Consider the following 18,616-nt stretch of genomic DNA (forward strand, 5'->3'; position numbering starts at 1 on the left):
TCGCTCCTTTCTCACTGTTCCTCACGCTGTGCTGCCAATGATGTCTTTAAACACATCCATCTCCCCGCCAATCCTCCGTCAACCTTTTCTTCACCTGTGTTTTACTCTTCCTCCTGTGCCTTTTTCTGCCATCTTTCTTCCTCATTCCCCACCACGCTCCTGTCCCCCCCAGCCGCCTCCTGGCTGCCACCTTCACACACAGAAGGGAAGCTGTGACGCCCGTGGCATCTTGGCAGTGGCCTCACTTCCAGTAAAATTACTTCTTCTTCATATTAGGCCAAGGCGAGAGTGCAGAGACATTTATGAAACTTTGTTTAATGTACTGAAAAGCCATCGGCTAGAACATTTAGGAAATTGATTTTCCTGGCATTGATGAACTCTTTTTATTTTACCCCAGTATTAATTACTTTTTTTAAAAAACAAATTAATTTAAGAGTCGTAAAACCGAACAAGTGAGCCAAACGTCAGTAGATCATGTTCCCTTCTCTCCCCTCTCCCCACTCCGGAAGCTGGCACAGGAAGGAAGGGGAAGCCCACCCTCTCAAGTGACGAGCTCTTGCTTTCTTTTGATTCCTCCAGGGGAGGCTTCGTCGCTGGGGGAGTTTGCCGCCAACACCGTGACTGAGTTCTTGGGCATGTTTGGCTACGATGACCAGAACATGCGGGATGAGCTGGCTCGCAAGATCAGCTTCAACAAGCTGAATGCTTCTACCTCCGAGGCCGCCACTGCCTCCGTCGCCGCCTCCCTTGCCGGCGAGGACGCCATGAGTAAGAGAGCCCGCTTCTCCAAGTACGAGGAGTATATCCGCAAGTTGAAGGCTGGGGAACAAGTCCCATGGCCAATCCACCAAGCCAAGGCCGAGGAAATAACCAGCAAACTGGGCAAAGAAGCTCCCCCAGGTCTAGGACAACCAATTCGGTTACCAGCTCCCGAAGCCTCGCTCCTGCCGGAGACAAAAGCAACCATTTTGCCCTTACCCTCACCCAGCAGTTCCCAGATGCAAGGGCTGATGTCCCGGGCCTCCAAGTACGACTTCTTCATCCAAAAGCTGAAGACGGGTGAGAGCATCAGGCCTCAGAATGGCAACACCTACAAGAAGACCTCCAAGTACGACCTGGAGAATGTCAAGTACTTGCATCTTTTCAAACCAGGGGAAGGAAGCCCGGACATGGGTGGGGCTATTGCCTTCAAGACAGGCAAAGTGGGCCGTCCTTCCAAGTACGATGTAAAGAACATCCAGAAGCTCCCCCCGGTCAAAGCTCCAACACCCACCTTAGGCACCACTCCCTTGGCAGCTACCCCCAGCACCACCTCAGTGGCCGGACCAGAGCAGCCAGCCTCGTTGCCCTTCAACACTCCAGAGTACCTGAAGTCTACCTTCTCCAAGACGGACTCCATTACAACTGGAACGGTTTCTACTGTTAAGTAAGTCTTCCTCTCATCTCTTCCACTGGGGAAGGGCAGGGAAAAAGAGAGCCGTGACACTTATGGTTATTCTATTGCTGTCCTCTCGGCTCTGCTCCTTGAATTAAGATGCAAGCTGATGGCTGAAGCCAGCTGTCGAGCATTGGGTACATGCTTAGAATATTTCTGGTGTATCCTCAGCCATGTGTATATTTATATTTATTGGGCAATCTCAGATTCAGAGATCCTGAGGACACATTTTGCGTGACCGGGATAGGTGGTCCACTGACAACATTCTTTCAGCCTCCCCCCACCACGTTCCCATCTAAGTATGCAGACAGAGGCAGCGAGTGAGAGAAGTAAGGCCCATTTAGTTGGCTGGCAGCTACTTGGCAATTGCAGTTTCACAAATTCGGGGCAGTCTGTGAGTCCCCTTTGCAAGCTCAGTTAATCTGCAGCCTTCTATGCAGTCCCAATGTTCACCTGCACAAAAGATTGTCAATGAACACTAGTTACAGGTAAGTTCCACCCTGTTATCTCTGCCTGGAAAGCCTTCCCCACTCGTCCAACTGGTCTGCATAGAGGTGAAGACATCAGTGAGGCATGTCAATATCGCAAGATTCCCCCCCTGAGTTAGTAGGCCTTTTATCTCTTATCTGTGTGGGGAGAGAAGTAGGTGGTGGGGCACAGGCCACCATTGCTGTCCCAGTCGTGCTCCTGCCTTTCTGGTACAGTCTGCTCTTCTTCCCAAATATTCGGCATCTCGCAGAATGGATGCTGGGAGCGTGGAGAGTCTGGGTGCTGCAAAGGAAACTCAGAAGAGGGGAAGAGAGCTGACATTGAGATACAGTGGGCAGTAGGACTGAAGCCAATTGAAGGTTTGACTGGCATGAACAAAAAGAATGGCCCCAGCTACATTCAGTATGCCAGCACAAGTAGCCCAGTGGTTTCCTTCTGAGCCCATAACTCGATGTTGTCGTCCCCCAATTTGTTACAGGGCAAAAATCCAGTTGTTCCCATGCCAGGCCATTGCAACGAGCACTTCATCCCTGCAACCTGTTGAAACGTACTTGGAGCTCACCATTTGGCAGGGATGATTTTCAGTTGTGTGAATCCACTCCAAGCACACCAAGGAAAGCCAGCTGCGTGACTCTCAACATGTTTGGTTTTCTGCTGTTAATCACAATCCCAGCTCTGTTTCCTTCCCCCCCCCCCCCTTTCATTCTCTCACTCTCTTTCTCCACCGTGGTTGAGGAGGAACCTCAAGTGCACTTTCTTCTCTGCCCACAAAAGTTCCTTGGGCTGGGGGAAGTGAGATGGCTTCTGTGTTGAGCATTGCTTGGGCAGTTTCCTCTGCGGCCTGTGCATTTATGCGAGAATCCTCTAAGGGTTTGGGGAAGCTGATAGCTCTTTGCTCTGGACTCAGCCTAGTACTTGGAGTAGGAATGAAGCAGCCGTGGGGGGGGGGGTTGTATCTGAGAAGATGGCAGAGAGAAGATGGGTGCAATCCCCACTGCCATTCCCTTCAGGCAGCCTTCCTGGGCAAGGTGTATGTCGCACAGGCTATGCTGTTGCCTCATAGAAATCCCACAAGTCAGAGGAGACTACCTTCTTTTTGTAAATTGTTCTTCGTACCTGCAAGTTCCCATTCCCTGCTTCCCCAAATACTTTCACTGTCACAAACATCTCCTGTACATAGTAACTCCTTGGCAACATTCCAGTCCTACCCAATGCATTCATTTACCAGGCCATGTTGTGCAGATGTACACAACCAAAAGGGAGTGTGACATCTAGAACTGGGCTACCAGTAACCATTCCAAGAAGTAGTGGGGGGTGGGGGGGCACACTGGTGAACAATGGAAGCAGCGGAAGCTTCCCAGTGTGATAGCAGAGGCTTGTGGGGCTGGTTTTGACCAGGTGGATTGAGGGTCACCCAATTCCTGGGCACCCAACTGCTGCCCTGGGATACAGAGCAATGCTTGAGAGGACAGTGTGAGAGACAGATCGAGAGAGAGGGGCTTGGACTGTGTCATGACACCGCCTCGCTAACCATCTCTGCCATGTGTGTGTGTTTCTCATTAGGAACGGATTAACCACTGACAAACCAGCTGTCACCGAAGATGTAAATATTTACCAGAAATATATTGCCAGGTAGGCCGATCCCTCCCCTCCGTGGGTTTCTTGGGAAAGGTGTGTGGAGGGGGTCTCGGGACAGAAATGCCCAGGAGGAGGGGGCGGGGTCTTTCTATTTGTCTGGGTTAAATGTAAAAACCAGTCACAGGCACTGAGTCTTTCCATTTCTCTCTGACATCCACACCAACTTCCCACGGCTGCCACCATGTTGCCTTCCTTTGTGAAGCCCCTCCCCTTTCTTAGGAGGAAGAGAAAGAGGGGGCTCTGGAGGCCTGGGCCCACCTCCCACTTTATCCCACTCTCATGACACACAAGAAAACTCCTTGAGAAAAGGGGCTTCCCCAGTGGCAAGAGTGGGTTGAGTGTAAACACCCTGCAAAGAGCGACCCCTTGTTCAGTCCTCCACCATCTCTCTCTGGCCATAGATTTATTTTGCCCCTTAACAGACAGACACCACTGTGGCAATTAGCAGGGACTGCTCAGCTGAGCCCTCTGGGTATAATGGCAGCATATCTCTGGAAGCCAGTACAGGGAAAGGGGGGAAAGTATAAGGTACAGCACTGGCTTTATGCCTCATAGGAAGGTCTCTCCAAAAACACCTGGTTGGGTCTCCATTGAAGACAGGATGCGAGGTCGGATGGGCCTCAGGTCTGCCCGACGGGAGCATTTTGTGTCCTTATGGCTGTACTGACTACAAGGTGACATAAAGTGAAGGGAAAAGGGGTTCGTTCATACTTTTGCATGTTCTCTTTTTTTAGAGAGACCAGAAATTGTGGTAATCCACATTAATAAGTAACACAGTCAGAGGCCGACTGTTGCTTTAAGCCAAAGGATGTGTGCGTCATGAGTATAGGGGAGTGTCTTCTCCCTACTTAGTGCTCATTTTCCTTCTTCCAAGTCTCCTCCTCAGGGACCTTAAATCACACAATGGGCCCGCATGGTTATAAGTTATAAGCTCACTAGATTTAAACTTATCTTTTGTCAAGATCCAAGGGAGGGAGAGCTGGAATGGCAGAAGGCAGTGGGGGCTGTGTTGGTGGGAAGTTCAGAGGAGAATAGCCCTGCTTGGCTAGATTCAAACCACTAGTCAGAAAGCGTCAGCTCCACTTGGTGAGTAGCGGCTACTTGGCTGCAGGTTTTGTAGCAGTAGACGCTCAGAGCCATACATGGCCTCAAATTGGCTTGGACTGCCATGAAGCACACAGCCCCTGCCGAGAAACCACGAGGTAGACAGTTTTCACTACCAGAGACATCTCACTGCTTTGGGCTTGGATAGCTCTGCTGTTTCGGATATTACACTTCAGTTCTGATGAAAAAGCTCGAGCCCAAAAAATCTTGTTGGTCTCTAAAGTGCTACTGGATTTGAATCCAGCACTTCAGTCCTTCTGTCCCTATCACTGCCACAAGAAGCGGTCATAGCCAGTGGCTCAGAAGGCTTTCAAATGGGGTTTTGGCAAGCTAGTTGAGGATAGTTTCTGCCCAGAACTGAAAAGCAGCCTGAGGGGCTTGGAGGATCTGAATTTGAGGAGGAAGAGTAACAGTCAGGAAAAGGGCTAAGCGCCTTCTTCCTCTCCTCTCCCTCCCTCCATCACTCCTTCGCTTCAAACCACAGCCTCTCAAGGTGACTTTTCATTATATTTGTTTTTGAAAGCCTGCGGAAGGAAGTTCAGGGCACATTTTTTTATGCTCCCCCCCCCCCCCCCCCCCGGTGCCCCTTGAACCAGTCACGAACGGATGGGAGATGCCTGCCGAGTGACGCTTTCCGAAAGACGGGAACTTACTCTGGCATCTGGAGCCACGACAAATTTACATGTGCTTTAATTTACATGCGCTTTTTTAAAAAAAGAGAGAGAACCTGTTTTAAAGCCCTAAATTAAAGGGAGGGAGGGAGAGGGGGATTGTGCCTGTGCAGCACAATTAGCTTAATGAGTTCGTTAAGAGGCCTTGCCAAAAGCTGCCCAGGGATGAGCCTCTTTTTTTCCCCTGCAAGGAAACCGAGCTTCTGTGGCGAGCTGAGGGTGAAGGAGGCCTCACTTTTCCCTCTGTATATTTATACTTCTACTATAGTCTCCTTTATAATAATAATTATTATTATTAGTGAATTAGCAGATGGTTCATCTTCAGACCTTGCTTAAATATTTATTTACACGGGTTGTTTTGCTCCCCTCTCCCCCCTCAGTTGTAATTGGGACGGTTGAAGTGTGTGTGTTTTTCCCCCCCCGTCACGCGCTTCATCGTTACAGAGTAATGAGTGTGTAAACACTTGCGAAGCATGCTGACTTCTGTATTTATTATTTTTATTAGTATTTATTTATCTGGGTGTTTCTCAGTGGTGCTTGCCAGATCTGGCAGCTCAAAGGAATGAAGCAAACCATGCATCTTGCACATTGCCGCACTTGTGTCAGATGCCATAAGCGTTTGCTGCATGTGTATTTAGCAGCGTGCACTTAGTGAGTTCACTGGGAGTGAATGTAGCCTCTTTATGAGTTAAAAGTACACAAAATATATACTGCAAAATTTCAAAAAAACAGCATCAGCAACCTCAATCTTTAAAGTCCAGAAAGCTTCAAAAACACTAAATATGTCTGGTTTGCAGCAACTTAAAACCCAATAAAGCGCACTGTGAACCACTGTCAGCACGAAACCATTAACCAAGATGAGCTTTTCATAATTCAGCAGAGAATGAACTTAAAAACTAGATGGCAAATAATTTGGGAGCAAATCTCTGACCCCTTTTCAGGTGCTCTTTGTGGGTGGAAGGAATGTGCCCGGCATGGTAAGAAGACCTGTGGCAAGAATCTCTCCTGCCGGCCAGCATGCCCTGAAATGCTACCTGTAGTTAGATGCAAGAGCAGGGGATGTTGAAACGACATCTAGTCTAGGGGAAAGGTGGAAAGTCACATGTTTCTTGGAAGTTTCTGGAGTCCCCCTTGTGTATACACTTGGAAAGCTAGTTTGCCTCTTCGTCAACTAACGCAGGAGCTAGAAGAACCGGCTAGCGTTGTGCACGGATACCTCTGCCACCCCCAAGGAAGCATCCCTTATAGGTTTGCTGGATCACGGCCATTGAGTTTTAATTTTAAAGTCTTGGTAGCCTGTCCATATGCCGTGGCTGTAAGATATGAATAAATAAATAAAATGCACCAGTAAATGAACTCCGCCCAGACACATGCAAATGTGCCTCACCCCTCTGTGAGGTGGAGAAAACATCTACTCCACCAAACAATCTCTCCAAACTGTGCCTCAGAGAGAAACATATCTCACTGTGGCATGCCTCTGAAGACGCCTGCCATAGATGCAGGCAAAACATTAGGAGCAAAAATGACCAGACCACAGCACCCCAGCCCAGTAGACCCACAACAGCTAGTGGATTCCAGCCGTGAAAGCCTTCGACAAGCCTTCACCATGTAAATAAGATAAGTTTAGTTAGGATAGAATGTAAAATGTGCTTCCTTCGAGGAGCTCAGGAGAGCAAGTGTGGTATTTCCTCCTCCTTTCTGTCCTTCCCAATCCTGTGAGGCAGGTTAGGCGTAATCAGAATGACTGGCATGAGTTTGTCATGTTGAATGGGAATCTGAACTTGGGTCTCCCCTGACTGTGCTCGGTGCTAACTTTTGTAACACACTGCGATGGTTCACGTAGGACAAAATGTGTACGACTCCTGGAGGCAAAAATTGCAGTGGGATGTGGCTGAGGTCTTTTTCGGTACTGTTAACATTTGTGTCACATAATAGTGCATCCATAAATGCCCGTCTCAATCCCGTGTGGAATTTATCTTGAGAACAACCCTGTGAAGTAGGCCTGCCTTAAGACAGCGACTCAACCAAGGGAACTCAGGAGATTTCATGTTTGAGAAGGGAGTTGAACTCAGATCTTCTAATTCAACACTGACAGCGTGTTTGCTCTACCAGAGGACAGAGCAGAGTGTGCAGGGCCTACATTCAGCCTGCCCGGTCTTTCCCTCTGCTTCCTTCTCACAGTAGTGACTTTCCTGTGGGTTGGATCTGTGGTGCGGGGGTGGGGGGTGGATGCTGAGCCAAAGATTGCCTAGATCTGCAGATAAACTTTCTTTAAAGTTTCCAATGGCTTTATTATCAATATAATACAATATTTATATAATCTATTGATATTCTTGGTTTTAAAAAGCCGTTATCTGTTCTGAGTAGGTTAAGTTATAAATAAATCAATCTTCCATTTTTTAAAAAATGTTCTTTTTGCACAGACGTGTGCATTTTTCTGCCTTTATTTTTGTTTATTTAATAATTTACATCCCAGTTCTCTAAAACTCACGGAAGGCAGCTTTACAACGAGGTCCCTAAATGCAGAATACATATAAGAGATCAAACATTTAAAAATCAATAGGACATATTCCATCCTGATAAAAGCAACAAACTGTCACTGAAATGCCCTCAGTTTAGGTATTAGATAATCAGGGGGCCATCCCAGCTGACTCAGCCTACTAATATTTGGGCCAGAGCTGTCCTAGTTTTGGGGCCCTCTCAGCAAGATGGGTGTCTTTTCAGGCCTGATATTGTGGGACGGCCCAGACTGTCCTGGAAGTGGTGTGAGTTGGGGGGCCCCTTCTGTGGGTCCTTTGTTTTTAGGACCATGATACAAAAGTCCGTGATGTCTGCTGCCAGATTGAGTAAGCCCAAGTTTCAGTCACCTGAGGAGGGAACCTTGACAAGGGAGGCAGAGCCTGGGAGTTCAGGGGTGATACCTGTCAGATTGGGGGTCACCTACCCTGTTTCCCCGAATATAAGACATCCCCTGAAAATAAGACGTAGTAGAGGTTTTGCTGAAGTTTTGCGAAATATAAGGCATCCCCTGAAAGTAGGATGTAGCAAAGTTTTTGTTTGGAAACATGCCTGACAAACAGAACACAGAAAAATAAGACATCCCCTGAAAATAAGACATAGCGCATCTTTGGGAGCAAATATTAATATAAGACACTGTCTTATTTTCGGGGAAACACGGTAGTAGGGCAAGAAGCAGAGACTTGGACAGGGTTGCCAGTTCCAGGCTGGGAATTTCTGGAAGTCTAGGCATGGAGCCTGGGGAGGATGAAGATTGGGGAGTGAAATAAGGTTATCAGCTCTGGGTTGGTAATTTCCTAGAGATGTGGGGCGAAGAGCCTGAGGAGGGGAGGAACTTCAATGTGGCATAATGCCATAAAGTCCACCTTCCACAGCGGCTTCTTTCTCCAGGTGAACTGATCTCTGTCACCTGGAGATCAGTTATGAGAACAGGAGAGCTCTAGCCCACCCCCTGGAGGCCAGCAACCCTGGACTAGGAGTTGGGGGATGAAGGAGGCAGCAGAAGCAACAGGGGAAGTTCTCAGGCCAAGCTTTATCATTCACACATGAAATAATCTGTCCAAGTGCTATCCTCTCCTTCCTCCACTGACCCCAAGTCAGCTCCTGTGACCCTCGGCATTTTATCCTTACAATAACCTTGTGAGGTTGGTTAGGCCCTTCGGGGATGAGGCAGCCTATAAGTTTAATCAATCAATCAATCAATCAATCAATCAATCAATCAATAAAATAGGTAGATAGCTGTGGGCTCCTGGTCCACCAGGAAGCTATAGCAGAGCAGGAACCTGAACCAGAGCTCAGTCGTCATTACATCAACACTTCCGCATCCAGGTTCTGCAGAAGTGCTCATATCCTTTCAGGGCACAAAGGCTTCGTGCAACCCTTATTTCTAAGACTAGAGCAGCAGTGGCGTAGGAGGTTAAGAGCTCGTGTATCTAATCTGGAGGAACCGGGTTTGATTCCCAGCTCTGCCGCCTGAGCTGTGGAGGCTTATCTGGGGAATTCAGATTAGCCTGTGCACTCCCACACACGCCAGCTGGGTGACCTTGGGCTGGTCACAGCTTCTTGGAGCTCTCTCAGCCCCACCCACCTCACAGGGTGTTTGTTGTGAGGGGGGAAGGGCAAGGAGATTGTCAGCCCCTTTGAGTCTCCTGCAGGAGAGAAAGGGGGGATATAAATCCAAACTCCTCTTCTTCTTCTAGGGGAGAAGGTGGGGTCCCAGGGCCCACCTATCCCTGTTCTTTTACTACAGAGATGCCACAAGGAAGAGTTGAAAACCCCGAGATCTGGCAACCCCATACACCTCCTGCTAGGTTCCCTGGATAACTGAGCGAGGCCTTCCATGGCCACGATGGCAGGAGAGACCTGGCCTAGTTGAGACAGTGGCATTTACTGTCTGTCTGATTTGTATGTTTCATCTTCATGGCTTCCACATCGGACCCGGAAGTGGTTGACTGAATCACCCTGAAATATGCATTTAATTGGTCTCTGCCAGTGTCCCAAGCACTGTGTTTTGGCTCCATGTAAATGAGCAGGGAGGGGGTGGGCATTTGTGCAGAATTAGCAGGTGTGCCCGAGTGCACATGTCAGCGAGTGTGTGGGGTGTGTGAGCTTTTCTGTTTTAAGAATCTGAACAGATGCTAGCCGTTAAAAATTAATAAGTTTGAACTGTTTCAAGTGTCAGGAAAAGCCAGAGAGAAACATAATCCTTTAGGAACCTTTTAAACACGTGGCCTGAAGACCCCCTCCCAGGACACATCCCCTCAACCCTCTTAATATTGGACATCAGGCAGTTCTTATCTTCTGGTATTCACCTATGAGGGAGAATGGAATCTGCTTGCCAGCTCTGTGCACAAACTGAATGAATTTGTTCCTCCTCACCTACAAGCAACATCTAGTGTAAGACTTGGCAAAGCTGTATCTGCCACATACAATGAATGAACTTCTCACTGGAGCAGGCTGGGATCCTTTTTGCCAATGGAGGTCATGCAGTCGGACTTCTTTGGATGCTCACGAGGCTTGCCTGTGCATTTTCATGTTTGCATCCTGCCTTTTTGGCCCCTGGAAGGCAACCAATGTCATAAATAATAAACAAGCCATTTATTAATAAATGATAATGTAAATCAGTAAGGTTGCAGAAGGGTTCCTTCTCTATGGAAATGTTGCTTTTCTACTCCAATGAGAATTCTGCTAGCTCTCTTCTCTGTTCATGACAAACACCATGCGACCAATGCTATATAAGAGCCCCTAGGAAGTGGCTCATTCATCCAACTTCAGGCATTCCTTTAGGCCTCCCCATGCTCATGAGTAGGGTGTGGGGAAAAAAGCATGCATGTTCTCCCTGGGTCGGGAAGCAGGTGAACAGCCCACGAAGGCCCTGCAACCTCCCTTGAAATCAGTCCTGCGAGAGAAGGATAAAAGGGGTGCAAGATTGGGTTTCCTCCTGGATAAAGCGAGGATCTCTCTCCTGGAGGTCTGGGAGAGGGGGACCAAAGGAACCAGGCAGGCAGGCTAAGAGGGGCAAGAACCAAGAGCCTCAAGGGCAGAGTTCCAAGGCAAACTTTGGAAGTATTTATGGTTCTCACTCTGGTGCCAGGAGAACAGGGCATCCAGCCCTGTCCTCTGGGTTGAGGAAGGGATGCAATAGGAAGAGAAAAGGCTATCCAGCGTTGTCACTTGAAGTCTGGCAAAACCTGATGCTCCATCAGCCAGAAAGATGGGTGGGGAACCAGCCAAAGCTCATCAGGCATATGGTGCCCGGGGATTTGACACACCAAAATAGTTGCAGTCTTCTGCACCATTGAACCTGGAAGGAAAAGGCATGGTTTGTTCCAAGTTAAGGGCTCGTTGATTGCAACCAGAGAGACTTCAGGGCCTGCTTTACTGTCTCCCTGAAATCAAGGGGGCTTGAAGAAGTGCTTGGCTCTGTCTGGAGAGCTCGTGGGCCCTCTGATCTGTTGTGACTTCCTTGGAACCTGGAGAAATAAAAAGTTGTTGGAGCATCTGAGTGTTGACTCCAATTGCAGACAAGTTATTGCCAGCTGAAATGCAGATTTCAGCTGGGTTTCCTTCCAGGTCCCTTACGGAATTGTAGTTTTCCAAGGGCACCCTCTGCAAAACAGCCACATGGCAGAACTATGATGCCCAGGGTTTGTGCCACTTCTCTGCTGAAGCGGAACGGTTGCCTGAGCAGCAGGGCGCTTGTGCCCATTCTCCAGAGCTTGCATTCTTTTGGAGGGACTTGATCCTTTTGGAATGCAGACAAGCCCATCCCCTGAACACCGAGACTTGCTGTTGACTCTTTCTTTTCCTTTCCCACTTTGTTTCTATGCTGCTGCTCAAGTTTCTCAGTCACCTTTCTGGTGTGATCTTGATTTCTTGCAGTACTTCTCTTCCCCCACCCCCTTTCCTCTGTCCTCCCCTGGGAAAGGCATGTCTGCTTCTGGCATCTGTCCCCTTCTCTCTTTGTGAATGCCAAGGCAAAGCAGCAATTTAATTTTTCAGCAATGTCTCTCTCTTCTGTCAATTAACCCCCCTTTCGCTCTCCTGAAGACCCGGCTGTCTCCACAATTGACCTCTCTCTTCCTTGTTACATATTGCACATGCCTTATCTAGTGCCACCATTCTCCTCTTTCATCCTCCTCTGTTCCCGCCATCTGACTAGGGCCTGAACTTTGGTTTCCTCCTCAGTTCTTAGCTCCTGGGGGTTCTGGTCGCCGCATCTCAAAAAGGATATTGAAGAGATAGAAAAAGTGCAGAGAAGGGCAACAAGGATGATTGAGGGACTGGAGCACCTTCCCTATGAGGAGAGGCTGCAGCGTTTGGGACTCTTTAGGATTCTGGAGAGGTGAGGCTATTGAGGGGGGATATGGATTGAAGTCTACAAAAATTATGCATGGGGTAGAAACATGTTGACAGAGAAATTTTCTCTCTTTCTCACAATATTCTCAGAACCAGGGGGCATTCATTGAGAAATGCTGGGGAAGAATTAGGGACTCAATAAAAAGGGAAACTACTTCTTCACGCTAACGATGGTGATTGGTGTTTGGAATATGCTGACACAGGAGGGGGGGTGATGGCCACTAACCTGGATAGCTTTAAAAGGGGCTTGGACAGATTTATGGAGGAGAAGTCGATTTATGGCTACCAATCTTGATCCTCCTTGGATCTGAGATTAAAATGCCTTTAGTAGACCAGGGTGATCGGGAGCAACCTTAGCCACCCAGAGAAGGCCATTACAAGGTTCCCACTATCCTGCAAAGTGTGAGCTCCAAAAGGCACTCCTAAGGGCTAGGGCCACTCACGGAAGTAGCAGAATGCTGGACTAGATGGACTTTGGTCTGATCCAGCTGGCTTGTTCTTATGTTCTTATGTTCTCCTCTTTGATGCCCATCTCTCAGGGCCCTCGCACGGCCCCTAGTGCAGTATGGCATTTGGAACCCTGCAGCAGATGGTGATTGCGCTCTCAGCATTTCCCCTCAGAGCCCCCTTTCAGTCTCCCATTTCTTCCAAATTACTTGACAATATGCTCCAAACCATTTTGGTTTCTCCAAGCCTTTCCCCACTGTCGGTAGAACATCTCCATTCTCTGCTTGTCTAAAGGCCTACGGACCATGAACTGCCCTCTGCCTCTCCTTCCATCTCTGTTGCTCCTGCACCTTCCTTTGTTTCTCGCAGTGACTGTCAGCACCCCAAAAGGAACCCCACATGGTCATGAACCTGCTCATGTTGTGCATTACAAGGAAACACTGTCATTGTTTGACAATCTAAATCAAGATAGATGGACAAATTGTATGTAGTACACATGTCTCATTTTCATATTGTATTCTGAGTTCAGAATTTGGGCTTCCTAGTCTGAGCTTAATTGGGTATGTCCCAGAAAGGGTGAGTGTACAGTGATTGTGCCAAGAACCTTGAACCTTCTTGATTCAGTGGGGACATGGTACCTTGCTTGTTTCCTTCAGCTTCCCCAGTGATGAGAGATGTTGGCAGAGTTGTCTGAGAGATGCCTTGAGGAGTTCATATCCCTTAGCCTAAACTCTCAAGGGACTCAGATTGATTCTTTCTCATTATGACACCATCTAATTTCTAGCATGCTGCTCTCCATGTTCTCAGCAAGTGCAAAGAGGATTGCATCCTGGCTTATTTGGTATAAGTAGGAGAGCCAGCATGATGTAATGGTTAAGAGCAGTTGATTCCCCACTTCTCCACATGAGCAGTGGAGTCTTATCTGGTGGACCAGATTGGCTTCTGCTCTCCTACATTCCTGCTGGGTGACCTTGGCCTAGTCACAGTTCTTCAGAACTCTCTCAGCCCCACCTACCTCACAAGGTGTCTGTTGTGGGGAGAGGAAGGGAAGGAGTTTGTAAGCCCCCTTGAGTCTCTTTACAGGAGATAAGGGGGGATATAAATCCAAACTCCTCCTCTTCTATTCTGTAGCCCCTGCCCCATCCATCACAAGCCAGGCAAGAGGTTAGGTTAAATGCCTGTAAACTCCACCGCCACTTCTTATTGAGGTGTCCTTTCCTATGCACCATCCTTTAGAGGCCAGTCCGTCAAGAGTCCTTCATCAGGTATTTCATATCTGACAAAGGGAGTTTTGACTCATTTCCTGAGAATCTTGTTGGTCTCTGAGGTGCTTCTGGACTCTGTTCATCCTTCTACTGCAGACCAACACAGTTGCTCTCTGAAACTTCGCTGAGAGTGAGACTGACTTGAAGTTAATGCCCACCTAATCCGAACGCGGGGGGGGGGGGGGGGGGAGATGGCTATGATTGCTGTCCTTAAAGAGCTGCCCTTTCCATTCATACTTCCTCCCTCCTTGTCTTTTTTTCCCTTCAGGTTTTCAGGAAGCCAGCACTGCGGACACATTCACTGTGCGTACCAATACCGGGAACATTATCACTGCCTTGACCCGGAGTGCAACTATCAGGTAAAAGAAAAGTGGCCCAAGAGAATGCAGGGCAGACCTTGAACTGCACACTCCTCTTGACATGATTTCCCCACAGGCAGCAGGATCTTTTCAAAACCAGAGTAAATGCTGAACATGTTTTAAGGCAGACGTTCTGCCATGAAGCCATCTTTGGTTGTCTGTCTTGGCGGCTTTTGGCACTGAGGACGTGATCTTGTGAATACAGCAATGTGTTCTAGAATCACTGTTCCATGTCCTGAGAAAATCTGTAAAATGTGCAGGTAGCAAGAACTAATTCAAGCTGAAGAACTAATTCATATAAGCATTGGTAGCTGCCAGAAAGTCTTAGGACTTTCTGTGCATTGTCTGCCCGTGGTTGTTGCAAGCGTACCCATGTGCAGCATTGAGTATTTTGTGCCATTTGCAGTGGCATCTTGCACATGGCATTGATTGTACATGGTCTCCTGCAGCAAGCAGAAGGTGACATACATAGGGGCTCTGAACATTTTTCCAACACCCATCACACGTCTCATGGGCGTTCACAAGTCCAGCCACCTATACCCCCACCATGCCAGCTTGTGGGAAAGTCACCATATAACCCTACCCATTAATATATGGTTTCTTACAAAAGGAAGGGCTGATTTCTTGATGTTCTGCCATTTTTATACAGGTAGAATCAGCTTCACACAGCATAGCCAGGGGGAAACCTTAGCCAGCTGACATCTGCCTGCATTTTTGTTTCTGTAGTGAGGAACTTACAAATGGGGTGGTTAGTTAATTCACCTCAGCGTTTGCCTGGCCAACCACGCGATGTTTTGGCTGCTACCAAAGAAAAACACTCAGTCAGATGAGCAGCTGTGTTTGACCTGCATTTTCATTCAGGGGAGGGATAGCTGGATTGTAATGGTGACTGAGGAGGAGGAGGAAAAAAGCATAAGCCAGGCTAGACCTGCTGTCAGCACAGAATTGTCAAGCCAGATCCTGATCCCATGATGGGTTTGTTTACCCAACACCTCACATTTGAGAGTGTGAATCCACTCATTCAGTGGTTAGTTCATTGGGGAGAGGAATTCCCAGGAATTGTTGCAGCTGAGCTTGGTTTTCTGCCCTTCCATGTGCCTCAAAGGAACGATGGGACCGCAGCGCCAGAAACAGACTGCTCTTCCAAAGATAGCAGGCCATTGGCTCCCACTGATCAAATCAGGGATGTGAGGAGTGACCAGTCAGTATTAGAAAGGAGATGCACTGTCTGAGGAGTCAATCCCTAATAGCACGGCAGGCCTTGAAGAACAAGTAAAACAAGAAGAGAGAAAAAGGATTCTGTGGCGATGAAGGGAGGAGCTGTCCTGGCTTGGGAAGAGGGGAAGAAATATGCTTGATCCCAGGAGGGGAGACAGCTTTAGGGTGATTTTTTGTAAATGCAAATTATCCTGCAGTTGAGATATATTTTTATAATGAACGGCGTTCAGTAATAAGTGACCGCAAATTAAGGGTGATTGGCAACGGAATTCCTATAATATAACGCCTCAGGGAAATCAGTGCTCCGGTCTTCTTTGGAGTTCCCATGTAAATCCCGAAGTTTAATAAAAGCAATCAGGATTTATTTTTTGAGCGGAAAAGCAAAATGTGTGTGGGGGGGGGGGGCAACCTGTCATCTGTCTTTTGTTACGGAAATATTTAAATATTTCTGTACATGGGGTTTCACAAACGGTCACCATTTTAAAAAGTGATTTCATACTGTGTTTATCACTCCTTTCTCTGTCAAAGTCAACATTGCGACACTTTGTTTTGTATGGGCAGTGATAGTTCCCTTGTTTGGGAAACTGAAGGAGAGGATTAGCATAAAGTGAGTTGTGGACATATTTCAGTTTGAACTGTAGGTGGGTCAGTTATGTGACAAGCCTGCCTTGGAGGCAGGACAGAGACCTTCTGCCCCATCCAGATGTGCCCATTCCCATTCCTGCCCTGCCTTTCTCACTGGCCACAGTAAGTGAAGCTACTTTATAAGCCAGCACAAGGGGGTGGGGGCGGCAGGATGAGAAAACCCTCCAGTCATTTCTTGCCATAGCACATTCCCTTCTAGCTGCACTCTCATCTTAGAAAGACTCATCTATCCATTTCCCCCAAGGTGTCCAGAGGAGAGTCTTCCCGTCCTGATGATCCACTCCCATTCCAGGCTGAAAACAGCCAGCAGCCCCTGTGATCAGGCTTGGGAAACCCAAACATTTGATTGGGAATTGACTCTCCAGATGTGGAGACCGTCATGGGAGATCTCCAAGAATGGGAATTTGCAGTTCAAAAAAGCCAACTTTACCAACTTAGGCTGCTTTCACACAGAATAATCACAACCTTTCTGGAACTTCCCAGGCCTGGAATTTGCAACATAAGACTTTTTCAACCAAAATTAGTTCATTTCACCTGAAATTGGCTCTCATCTCATCTACACTGTTCACAAATGCACACAAAGAACACGAGATACCACGGAGCACTCCTCTGACACTTGTGAAAATTTTCTTAGTGGTTACTTTAACAGGGTGAAATCATGTCATTGCTGAGTATGTGCAAAGAAGTATTTGCTCTGAGACAACCCCTCCCCCTCCCCTAGTTCTGGCACCTCTCACACTGTGCATCTCCATCTTGCCACCAGAGATTCACAAGTAAGCAAGACGTGATCCGGCATTACAACATGCACAAGAAGCGCGACAATTCCCTTCAGCATGGCTTCATGCGTTTCAGCCCCCTGGATGACTGCAGCGTTTACTATCATGGCTGCCACCTGAATGGGAAAAGCACACACTACCACTGCATGCAGGTAACAATACCCAGCCAGGGAGTCCCCTTTTTGCCACTGTGGAGAAGGGCCTAGGAGCTGCATCATCGACTTGTGTCTGCTGATAGAATTGTGTTCCTGTGTGGTACACATCCAAAGTGCTACCAGAGAGCCACTGTCCTCTGCACAACCCTGTGGGGCTAATATGTTGCAATGGGGATTTATAATGGGATTCCAGCAGATCAGCTGTGTTAAGAGGATGACTTCTTCTAGCAAAGAATAGCACTGTGGCTATGTTTGAGCAAAGAATTCAGAGTGGGATCAGGGGATTATCCGGAAACACAGCTGAACATACATCATTGGCATGGCTGTGTGAGACCCATGTTCTGATATCTGTTGAACCAGGAAGCCCAGAGATAGACTCTAGGTATAATTTTCTCTCTAACCAGCCTAAAAGCGTTGGGAAGTTAAGAAGATAAGCGCTGCAGTCAGCAATCACTAATCTTCCTTTCTCTGCAAATTGTCCCTGGAGGGTCTTTCCTCTGACAAGACCCTCTCTTACATCTGGGCAAACTTTTCTGCATGTAGAAACACCCAAGAACTGCAGAACTGGGATTTGGAATAGAAAACTGATATTTCCTGCTTCGGGCTCCCCCCTCAGTGACTCATCCGGGCAGATCCTTTGTAGAGTTGCGGCAGGCTCAAACTCTAGAGGTCTCTCTCCAGGATGCTCCTTCCTCAAGTCCATCAGAACTGCTGTTTTCCCCCTTGATATGCAGCCTCTCTGTGCAATGCCTGCCCTTTAGCAGTGGGTCTATCCCTTTGTAGCCAGCTGCTAAGTCAATCAAATATTAATCGTGGCCCAGTGTCAAAAGAGAGAGAGAGAGAGGGATAAATTCTCTTAGGCTAGTTATAGGAGAAGGAAGGTTCTGAAAATTATGGTGTGTCTCTTTGCGGTTTCAGAAATTTCAGGAGCAAGCTAGCTTGTAACCCCCCATCCCCTGGAGCCCTGAGATGGTCTTTTAAGGATCTGCTAGATGGGACAGAAAGTCTCTGGGCGTGGTGTGCCTGGAAATGACCAGGCTGGTGCTCTTCAAAGCACTGGTACAATTGTAGCCACTTACTTCTGCACCCTGAATTGTGAAAACAGAACCCCCTAACTCTTGGCTCACGTAGGAAAGGTCACAGTTTGGTCCTGTGTATACTCATTTCCACCAAGTTAATGATTTTTCAGACCCTGGTTTTCCTTGGAAACTGATTAGGGATTTTACAATGAGAAAATGCCGGGGTTAGTCTGAAGTAGAACATCTAGATTTACCTGCCACTACTGATCTTCCTCTCCAGGAAGTTGTGTGTGTTCTGGGATGGCCCGTCAGATGCCAAGGTTGCTGTGCAGACCTGAAAGGTCAAGCTCATATCCTCCTTGAGCTGAGTGTGCATTCTCAGAACAGACCTTCTGCCCGCCAGGTCCGCCAGAACAGCATAAGAAGAGCACTACTAATTAGACTAAATCAGTGGTGGCGAACCTTTGGCACTCCAGATGTTATGGACTACAATTCCCATCAGCCCCTGCCAATTGGGCA

The 18,616-nt window shown here is 47.8% G+C and overlaps 1 protein-coding gene across 7 annotated transcripts in view; it reads left to right on the forward strand.

Moving 5' to 3' along the window:
• CASZ1 (castor zinc finger 1) overlaps window positions 1–18,616 on the forward strand; it is a 205,378-nt gene that overhangs the window by 157,615 nt on the left and 29,147 nt on the right. For 5 of the 7 annotated variants that reach the window (XM_048518932.1, XM_048518931.1, XM_048518937.1 and 2 more), the window contains 4 exons: window positions 580–1,426; window positions 3,488–3,556; window positions 14,194–14,284; window positions 16,911–17,075. In XM_048518932.1, coding sequence (XP_048374889.1) covers window positions 580–1,426; window positions 3,488–3,556; window positions 14,194–14,284; window positions 16,911–17,075 — 1,172 coding nt within the window. The remainder of the gene's footprint in view (window positions 1–579; window positions 1,427–3,487; window positions 3,557–14,193; window positions 14,285–16,910; window positions 17,076–18,616) is intronic. The other 2 variants (XM_048518935.1, XM_048518933.1) reach the window with 2 other exon arrangements.

The sequence above is a fragment of the Sphaerodactylus townsendi genome, linkage group LG16 (assembly GCF_021028975.2).
Source record: "Sphaerodactylus townsendi isolate TG3544 linkage group LG16, MPM_Stown_v2.3, whole genome shotgun sequence".
Taxonomy (NCBI): Eukaryota; Metazoa; Chordata; class Lepidosauria; order Squamata; family Sphaerodactylidae; genus Sphaerodactylus; species Sphaerodactylus townsendi.